The following is a 10,594-nucleotide window of genomic DNA, read 5'->3' as shown; positions in this document are numbered from 1 at the left end:
AAAAAAAAAAAAAAAAAGAGAATCTTGGTATGCTTACCAAGATGCAAATGCCTGGTTGAAATGGATCAAATATTCCATCTTCACATTAAACAAAAGCAATTGTTATGCTTGTGCACATGGCAGGCCAGAGGTCCTGATTGTCCCTCTTCCACTAAGGTGGTCCTCCAGTTGACCAGGCATGGGCTACATGGTAGCTCTTTTCCAGGATTCTACAGCTTGGAGTAATAATTCATGCCAAGCTCTCTCTGCTACATTCTAAAGTCCCTGCGGGTCAGCCCCTGAGGGCCATCCAGCTTCCGTCTCCCAACACTAAGTTCACTTAGTGTCTCTCACGGCAGGGAGGAAACTTAGCATTCCTTGGAGACCTGAAGGGATGCAGTGAACTTAAGAATTTTCTTTTTTTTTTTTTTGAGGCGGAGTCGCACTCTGTCGCCTGGACTGGAGTGCAGTGACCGGATCTCAGCTCACTGCAAGCTCCGCCTCCCGAGTTTACGCCATTCTCCTGCCTCAGCCTCCCGAGTAGCTGAGACTACAGGCGCCCACCACCTCACCCGGCTAGTTTTTGTATTTTTAGTAGAGACGGGGTTTCACTGTGTTAGCCAGGATGGTCTCGATCTCCTGACCTCATGATCCACCCGTCTCGGCCTCCCAAAGTGCTGGGATTACAGGCTTGAGCCACCGCGAAGAATTTTCAAGAGCTTATCAATCAGTCAGCCCTTGTTCATCCCCGAGCAGATGTGTGGTGGGATTGGGGTGGACCTTTACTGGGCACTCTGCCAAATAACTAGAGTGGCACTTGTGCTTCAGTCCATTTGACTATCCATTTCACCCTAGCATTTCATCAACCAGAGGAAAAAAAATAATAAGACATTGTAAAGCGAGAGAAGCCCCTTATAGGTCTTTCAACTCTCACGTCTACTTAGATACAACTGGAGCCCCACAAGGAACACCAGATCAATTTAAAGCTTGAAATCAAATAGTTACAGGGTTTAAGTCAATATTTTAGTAGATGACAGTCAATAAAAATGTAGATTAGATAAACTACATCTGTTACAACCAACAGCAATGAGCTTTTCATGAGTTAAAAAGAAAAACTCATGTCAGCCCCAGCCCTGAGGCTACCTGTCCTGACAAAACTCTTTACACTCTATGTGTCAGAAAGAGAAAAAATGGCAGTTGGAGTTTTAATCCAGACTGTGGGGCCCTGGCCAAGGCCAGTGGTCTATCCCTTAGAAAAACTAGATGGGGTTTCCAAAGGCTGACCCCCATGTCCAAGGGCCCTGGCAGCAATGGCCCTATTAGCACAAGAAGCAGATAAGCTAACTCTTAGGCAAAACCTAAACATAAAGTCCCCCCATGCTGTGGTAATTTTAATAAATACCAAAGGACACCATTAGCTAATGAATGCTAGACTAACTAGATACCAAAGCCTGCTCTGTGAAAATCCCCGCATAACCATCAAAGTTTGCAACACCCTAAACCCTGCCACCTTGCTCCTGGTATCAGAGAGCCCAGTTAAACATAACTGTGTAGAAGTATTGGACTCAGTTTATTCTAGTGGGCCCAACCTCCGAGACCAACCTTAAACATCAGTAGACTGGGAGCTATACGTGAATGGGAGCAGCTTTGCCAACCCCTGCAAAGTGACTCTGAAGACGACGACAAGCCCTGCTCCAGTCACACCTGGAAGCTGACTGGTCCGCACAGGGCCGAAGCATGAGGAGACTCATCACGGGACTCACTTTCCTCAAAATTTGGACTTGCATAGTAAGGACTTCAACTGACCTTCCTCAGACTGAGGGCTGTTCCCAGTATATACATCAAGTCACTGAGGTAGGATAAAAGATTGCTACAATCCTATTATTTTTGGTTATTATAAGTGTACCAGGACTCTAAAAGAAACACGTTTGTATAATGCTATTCTATTCAAGGTATGTAGCCCAGAAAGTAACCAACCTGATGTGTATTATGACCCATTTTAAGCCTCTCATGTTCACAGTTTTTAAAATAAAATTAAGGACTGCTCCTTTTCTAGGCAACACAAGTAAAGTAACAGCTAGGACAGAAGAAAGAGGGGACTCCAAACATATAATCCTAAATTTTTTTTTTTTTTTTTTTTTTTTTGAGACGGAGTCTCGCTCTGCCGCCCAGGCTGGCGTGCAGTGGCCGGATCTCAGCTCACTGCAAGCTCCACCTCCAGGGTTTTCGCCATTCTCCTGCCTCAGCCTCCCGAGTAGCTGGGACTACAGGTGCCCGCCACGTCGCCCGGCTAGTTTTTTGTATTTTTTAGTAGAGACGGGGTTTCACCGTGTTAGCCAGGATGGTCTCAATCTCCTGACCTCGTGATCCGCCCGTCTTGGCATTCCAAAGTGCCGGGATTACAGACTTGAGCCACCGCGCCCAGCCATAATCCTAAAATTTAATGCTTGCGCCACTACCAATAGCAATTGGCATACAATAAGATGCAGTTCTTTAAATTAAAAAAGAAAAGTTTACATGGCAGGAAATAAGTATATCTGTCATAAATTAACTTCATGTGCAAATGTGTGTAATTACTGGTCTTGTGTCATCTAGACTACTTAGAAAAAGGATAAACAAGATCCTGTTTAGCTCCAAAAAGGAGAAGGCAGCGCCTCCTGTACCAGTGGAAGCTGTAACCCCTTAAAATTAATAATTACAAATCCCTTAAACCCAAGGTAAAAAAAAAAAAAAAAAGGAGAACACGTATCTCTGGGCATCAACAGGAAAAGATTAGGTCCTACAGTAAATATCTTAGTAAAAGAGGGGGTTCGTAAACTCTCTCCAGAACCAGTATTTCAGACTTTCTATAATAAACTAAATGTGCCAGTACCAGAGACTCCAGGAAAAACCAGAAATTTGTTTCTGCAATTAGCCGAGCATGTAGCCCAGTCTCTAAATGTCAGTTCATGTTATGTTTGTGAAAAAACTGTAATAAGAGATCAATGGCCATAAGAAGCCTAAGAATTGGTGCCTATGAACCCAGTTCCTGATGAATTCCTGGCCCAAAAGAATCACCCTAATCATCTCTAGGTTCTAAAAGTCTCAATTATTGGACAATATTGTATAGTTAGAAAAAAGAAAAAATTCACTCATTCTGTAGGATGACTTAGTTGTCTAGGGCAAAAAGTGTATAATGGTACCAAAAAAAACAGTTACATGGTACAGTTCCAATTACACAGAAAGAGATCCATTCAGTAAATTTCCAAGTTTGCAGACTGTCTGGGCGCACCCAGAATTCCACAGGACTGGACTGCCCCCACCAGGTTATACTGGCTAAGTAGACATAGAGCCTATGCTAAGCTGCCTGACGAGTGGACAGGTAGTTGTGTTATTGGCACTATTAAACCATCTTTCTTCCTACTGCCCATAAAAACAGGTGAACTCCTGGGCTTCCCTGTCTATGCTTCCCTTGGAAAACAAAGCATAGCCATAGGTAATTGGAAAGATGGTAAATGACTTCCTAAAATATTATATAATACTGTAGACCTGCCACTTAGACACAAGACGGCTCATGGGGATACTGGACCCCAATTTACATGCTCAACCAAATCATACGGTTGCAAGCTGTTTTAGAAATAATCGGCCGGGCACGGTGGCTCAAGCCTGTAATCCCAGCACTTTGGGAGGCCGAGACGGGTGGATCACGAGGCAGGAGATCGAGACCATCCTGGCTAACATGGAGAAACCCCGTCTCTACTAAAAAATACAAAAAACTAGCCGGGTGAAGTGGCGGGCGCCTGTAGTCCCAGCTACTCAGGAGGCTGAGGCAGGAGAATGGCGTGAACCTGGGGAGGCGGAGCTTGCAGTGAGCTGAGATCCGGCCACTGCGCTCCAGCCTGGGCGACAGAGCCAGACTCCGTCTCAAAAAAAAAAAAAAAAAAAAGAAATCGTCCCTAATAAAACCAGTCAAGCCTTGACTATTCTGGCCTGGCAAGAAACTCAGATAAGAAATGCTATCTATCAAAATAGATTGGCTTTGGACTACTTGCTAGCAGCTGAAAAAGAGGTCTATAAAAAATTTAACTTTACTAATTACTGTCTATACATAGATAATCAAAGGCAAGTAGTTAAAGACATAGCTAAAAATATGACAAAACCGACACACGTGCCCGTACAAGTGTAGCACGAATTCAACCCTGAAGCCATGTTTAAAAATTAGTTCCCAGCACTAGGAGGATTTAAAACTCTTACTATAAAAGTCATAACAGTAATAAAACCTGCTGACTGCTCCCTTGTTTGCTACCTGTACTTCTTCAAATGATAAAAAACTTCATTCCTACCTTAGTTCACCAAAATGCTTCAGCACAAGTGTACTATATAAATCACTATCAATCTATTTCACAAAAAGACATAAGTAACAAAAATAAGAGTAAGAACTCCCACTAATAAAAAGTGAGAGTCTCAAAGGGGGGAAATGAGGAAAGAGAGAGACCCTCTCATATTGTTTTATATTGTTTTATACTCAGTACCTGTTATAAGAAAAAGCAAGGAAGTAAAACCAAAAACAGGCAGCCCGGCCCCAGGCCCAAAACTGGGCCTGGGCCTGCCTGGCCTAAACCTAGTAGTTAAAAATCAACTCATGACTAAGAAACTGACGTTATCCATAGATTCCTGGCATTGTATAAAAGAACATTGTGAAACTCCCTGCTCTGTTCTGTTTCACTCTGACCACTGGTGCATGCAGCCCTTGTCATATACCGCCTACTTGCTCAAATCAATCATGACCTTTTCATGTGAAATCTTTAGTGTTGTGAGCCCTTAAAAGGGACAGAAATTGTACCCTTGGGGAGCTTGGTTTTTAAGGCAGTAGCTTGCCAATGCTCCCAGCTGAATAAAGCCCTTCCTTCCACCACTCAGTGTCTGAGAGGTTTTGTCTATGGCTCGTCCTGCTACACTAAGTCTTGAACTGCCTTTTTTTTTTTTTTCTTTTACAGACAGCCCAGACCTTACAATGTTTTTATTTTTTCTCTCCATTTTTCTTTCTTTTTAATGTTTTTGTAGAGATGGGATCTTGCTATGTTGCCCAGGCTAGTCTCAAACTCCTGGCCTCAAGACATCCCCCTACTTTGGCCTTCCAAAGTGCTGGGATTGTCAAGGGCTCATTTGTCACACAGCCATAGCAATATAAATTTAGGAACTGTTACATGTATACCTTCTCTTTAAAGTATTTGCTACATGTGAAACTTTACATTTGTGTGATTACTAGATTCCTATCCTGAAAGACTGAAAGCTCTTAATAGCCAAATTTGCGTTCCTTTTTATCATTCTATTCCTGACACTTAGCAAGGTGCCTGGTAAATGATGCAGCCAATGCCAATTTACTCTCAACTTTCCTGCACCTCTTCACTTGTAAAAATAGAATGCACTTGGTCATTAATTGAATGCTCATTTATGTGATGAATGCTGACTGAGAGGCTGTGTCAGGGATTTGTGTTAGAGATGGACACAAATATGAAATATGAAACAAATATGAAATACAAGGGACTGAGGGGAGACACAGAAGGGGACTGGGAAAGCTTCCTGAGGGAAAGGGATATTTGGGCCGTGTTTAAAAGGATGCACAGGTGATTTCTGAATAACAAAGAGGCATGACAGTACTTTTGGCAAAGGAAATGGTGAGTGCCAATGCTTGGGGCCAGGAAGCATCCAGGTTGGTCAGGCAATGGTGTGAAGTTCTACACAGAGGCAGTTCGCTTGGGTGGAAAATCCTGCAGGAAAATGTTCCTAAGGACCAATTCTGACAGCCTGCAATGTAGGTGCTTAGATTTCATCTCATTAGAAATAGGAAGACCTTGGAGGTTTGAAAGCAGTGGTGGAATGAGTGGAGTTTTTTGTTTTTCTGTTTTTTTTTTTTTTAAGAGACAAGATGCTCAAAAAAAAAAAAGCACTGTTATGTTTCCCAGGCTGGAGTGCAGTGGCAAGATCATGGCTCACTGCAGCCTTGAACTCTTGGGCATAAGCAATCCTCCTGCCTCAGCCTCCCGAGTAGTAGCTGGGGCTACACGTTTGCACCACCATGCTCAGCTAATTTTTTTTCATTTTATTTATTTATTTATTTATTTATTTATTTATTTTGAGACAGAGTTTTGCTCTTGTTGCCCAGGCTGGAGTGCAATGGCACGATCTTGGCTCACTGTAACTTCCACCTCCCGGGTTCAAGCAATTCTCCTGCCTCAGCCTCCTGAGTAGCTGGGATTACAGGCATGTGCCACCAAGCCTGGCTAATTTTGTGTTTTTAGTAGAGACAGGATTTCTCTTTGTTGGTCAGGCTAGTCTCCAACTCCCGACCTCAGGTGATCTGCCCGCCTTGGCGTCCCAAAGTGCTGGGATTATAGGCGTGAGCCACTGCGCCCAGCCAATGTTTTCATTTTCATTTTCTTTCTTTCTTTTTTTTTTTGAGACGGAGTCTTGCTCTGTTGCCCAGGCTGTAGTGCAATGGCACAATCTTGGCTCACGACAACCTCCACCTTTTGGGTTCAAGCGATTCTCCTGCCTCAGCCTCCCAAGTAGCTGGGACTACAGGTGCCCGCCACCATGCCTGGCTAATTCTTTTGTAGTTTTAGTAGAGGTGGGGTTTCACCATATTGGCCAGGCTAGTCTCGAACTCCTGACCTTGTGATCCGTCCGCTTCGGCCTCTCGAAGTGCTGGGATTACAGGTGTGAGCCACTGCGCCCAGCCTCATTTTAATTTTTTTAAGTAGAGACGTGGGTCTTGCTACGCTGCCAGGTTGGTCTTGAACTCCTGACCTCAAGCAATTCTCCCACCTCTGTCTCCCAAAGTGCTGGGATTGCAGGCGTGAGCCTAGAGTTCTTGATAGTACCAGGGCTGAGAAAGTACCAGGGGTAGGAGGCTCCTAAACTGGTCCAGATAGGAAGTGATGAGGCCAAGGATAGGGAAGTGAAGGTGGGAGGAGTAGGAGTAACTCAAAGGCCATAAAAATTCACCACGCAAGGCCCTGTATTAGGACGCTGGGTGTTCATACTTCATTGTCCTGCCAACTCTATAAAGCAGGGGCCAACGAACTTTTTCCATTAAAGGCAAGATCGTAAATACTTCAGGTTCTGCAGATCTGTAGCATCTTTAGCAACTACCTACTCTGTTGCAAGGCAAAAGCAGGCAGAGATGCTAGGTAAACGCGTGGGCGTGTCTGTGTGCCAATAAAACTTTATTCAGGGACACTGAAATGTGAATTTCAGAAACTTTTCACAGGTCATAGACTATTCTTCTCCTTTGAATTTTTCCCCCAGCTATGTAAACACGTAAAAATAATTCTGAGCTTGCAGGGCCGGACAAAGCAGCCGGCGGGTCTTGGTTCGCCTACCCCTGCTATATAAATCATTAATTATGATACCAATCTTAAGGAGAAGCTCCTCAGGACTAGTCCCTCAAAGAGCACCGCCCCTCTAACATCATCAAACCCCGCCTCCAAAGGCGGAGGCTGCGCATGCGCGGCAGGCCCTCGGGCGGGGGCGGGGCGGGGCGCAGCTCCGACTTCGGACATGGCGCACGCTGGTGGCGGCAGCGGTGGCGGCGGCCCCGCGGGCCGGGGGCTGAGCGGCGCCCGCTGGGGTCGCTCGGGCTCCGCGGGCCACGAGAAGCTGCCGGTGCACGTGAGTGGCGTCCCCGCCCTCACTCGGGGACCCCATCCTCTGGACCCCGCGGGCGGGCGCCCCTCACCCAGGCCCCGCCCGACCCCGGCCCCGCCCGGCCCCGGCCCAGCCTTGGCCTCCCCTCCGCACGGCCCCGGACCCCTCACCCCTCACCGCTCACCTCCGCCCTCCGAAGGCCCAGCCCATCCTCTTCCCCTCAGGGACCCCGGCCCCTCGTCCCCTCCTCCCGCGACCCGGGCCCACCGGGACCTTCCCCCTCTCTGCAGGTAGAAGACGCCCTCACCTATCTGGACCAGGTGAAGATCCGCTTTGGCAGCGACCCCGCCACCTACAACGGCTTCCTGGAGATCATGAAGGAGTTCAAAAGCCAGAGGTACCCGCGGGGCCCCTTTCCACCTCGGGGGGCCCCCCTGGGCCGGAATCAGGCCTAGCGGGGTGAGACCTCCCCTTCCCAGGCTGCCCCCTTGGCCGGGTGACCTTGCGCAGGTTGTCGAATCTCTCAGAGTCTTAGCTCCTTCTCGTAACAAAAATGGAAATGGATAGTACCCACCTTGTGGAGCTTTGTGGGGATTCCTGGAAGCGGGACGGGGATCTGGGGGGAGGCAGGGAGGGCAAGGCCGTGCACACTCATGGAGTCAGATCCTGCCTTGATTTAATATGTTGATTTTAAAATTAGTTTTGTTCATGAAAGATTTGGTGGGACCCATTTTGATTTTTTATTTTCAAACTCTGTAAAATGTTATTTGTCTCGATGATTGAAATTTTTGGCACCCTCTTCCCCTTCAGTCTTGTCCTCAAGATGCTTCTCTGAGCTCACTGTGGTCCCAGGCCTGCTTGGAAGTAAGACGCATAAAATGCTTAGTAAGGGAGCTGGCACACAGAAAACGTTTAAAACACATGAGCTGATTTTGCAGGCCCAGAATCAAGGAGGATTACAGATAGATGGGAAACTCTGGGATCATGCCCTTGTTTTTATAGGAGGCTCACTGAGACTTGGAGTGGGTAAGGGACCCACCTAAGTGGCAGAGGTGACACTAGAACTGAGACCCTCTGACCCAGACTCATGGAGGTCATATCCTTACCATACTGCTGCCCCCTCTTAGGAAACATGGTGGGGTTGGCCTGGTTTCCTTCCAGGAGCCCAGTGCTAAGGGCTGGGCTGCGATGCAGCCTGAAGGGAGACTCCATCTCTCCCCTCCAATTACACGTTTCCCATACTTGGCAGTACCATTGGTATTTATGCATTGCAATTGTTTGCTCAGATGGAAACCTGTGTCATAGTCATCTCTGTCTGATATGAAATGAGGGAATTTTTCACATAGCTTGGAGGACTTTGGCCTCCTGCCACTTCTTGGAGTCCAGGCCTTGCGGTTGGCTCTCCTGACATTTTCAGAACCGAGTGCCCATTCTTGGAGTGTTTTGGGGGAGCTGAGCAATGTCAGTGTTCTCTCATTCTTACCAGGAGGAAACAAGGAGCTCAGGCCTAGCCAATCAGGAGATAGATCATGGTGTACAGATGCTATCACATCGGGCACTTTTTTTTTTTTTGGAGACGGATTCTCGCTGTGTCTCCCAGGCTGGAGTGCAGTGGTGTGATCTTGGCTCACTGCAACCTCTGCCTCCCGGGTGCAAGTGATTCTTGTGCCTCTGCCTCCTGAGTAACTGGGACTGCAGGCACGCACCACCACGCCAAGCTAATTTTTGTATTTTTAGTAGAGACAATGTTTCACCGTGTTGGCCAGGCTGGTCTCGAACTCCTGACCTCAGGTGATCTGCCTGCCTTGGCCTCCCAAAGTGCTGGGATTACAGGCAGGAGCCACTGCGCCTGGTGGGTCACATTTTAGGTTCCTTTGTTGTCTGTTGAGAGGTTTTTATGTGGCAGTATCAAGGGAGTGGGGAATAGATTACATTTTTCATTTACTTCCTAAGACCCTTTTGCCCACTTCCGTTGTTTCTTCTAGCATCGATACTCCTGGAGTCATCAGACGTGTCTCACAGCTCTTCCACGAGCACCCTGACCTCATTGTTGGATTCAACGCTTTTCTTCCCCTTGGATACAGAATAGACATTCCCAAGAATGGCAAGTTAAACATACAGTCGCCTCTGACGAGCCAGGTATGCTGCTACAGTGGTTCGGGTGATCTCAGCCTTCACCGCGTGTATCTTGCTACTCAGGTTGGGCCACGTGTCTCTCTTGTATCATTGCTAGAAAGCCACTTAAGATCTGTTCTTTTTCTAGACATGCTCATTGCTTCTAGCACAAATCAAAATAGATATGGAAACACCTACACAAGCAGCCTCTGCCTCCCAAATTGATCTGTTTGGAAGATTTAAATCAAGAGTGGATGTCAGGGAGGTATCCTCCTAACAGAGAATAACTACCCCAGCAGTTGCTGAGGTCTTGGCTTGAGGCTTTCCCAGCGAGCATACCAGGCAGGCTTGCCCTTGTATTTGGGTATGTCCTCGTCTGCCTCTGATCACTCTCAGTACCACCTACAAAATAAATTGGTCGAGATGGTGTGTGAATAGCCACGTTTATGGTGGTTGTGTTTCATTTCAATGTTGATAGGATCATTAGCTCAGTTGGGACTCCTGGCTTTGCTTTGGTCCTTTCTTGGGTGATAGATGCTGGCCCTCCTTTTTTTTTTTTTTTTTTTTTTGTTTTCTGAGACAGAGTCTGGCCCTGTCACCCAGGCTGGAGTGCAGTGGCGCAATCTCAGCTCAGTGCAACCTCCGCCTCCCAGGTTCAGGTGATTCTTCTGCCTCACCCTCCAGAGTAGCTGGGGTTACAGGCATGTGCCACCACGCTCGGCTAATTTTTGTATTTTTAGTAGAGATGGCGTTTTTACATGTTGGCCAGTCTGTTCTTGAACTCCTGACCTCAAGTGATCTGCCTGCTTCAGCCTCCCAGAGTGCTGGGATTACAGGCATGAGCCACCATGCCTGGCCTCTTTTTTTTTTT

At 46.8% G+C, this 10,594-nt stretch overlaps 1 protein-coding gene across 4 annotated transcripts in view; it reads left to right on the top strand.

Moving 5' to 3' along the window:
• Window positions 1–7,496: 7,496 nt before the first annotated feature.
• Window positions 7,497–10,594, top strand: part of SIN3B (SIN3 transcription regulator family member B) — a 49,682-nt gene continuing 46,584 nt past the window's right edge. For all 4 annotated transcript variants that reach the window (XM_023229689.1, XM_023229687.1, XM_023229686.1 and 1 more), the window contains exons 1-3: window positions 7,497–7,632; window positions 7,899–8,005; window positions 9,594–9,747. In XM_023229689.1, the coding sequence (XP_023085457.1) occupies window positions 7,522–7,632; window positions 7,899–8,005; window positions 9,594–9,747 (372 nt within the window). In that variant the 5' untranslated portion in view covers window positions 7,497–7,521. The remainder of the gene's footprint in view (window positions 7,633–7,898; window positions 8,006–9,593; window positions 9,748–10,594) is intronic.

This window comes from Piliocolobus tephrosceles, chromosome 21 (assembly GCF_002776525.5).
Source record: "Piliocolobus tephrosceles isolate RC106 chromosome 21, ASM277652v3, whole genome shotgun sequence".
Taxonomy (NCBI): domain Eukaryota; kingdom Metazoa; phylum Chordata; class Mammalia; order Primates; family Cercopithecidae; genus Piliocolobus; species Piliocolobus tephrosceles.
Note: the sequence above shows the minus strand (reverse complement) of the source record. Positions and strands in the feature narration are given on the sequence as shown.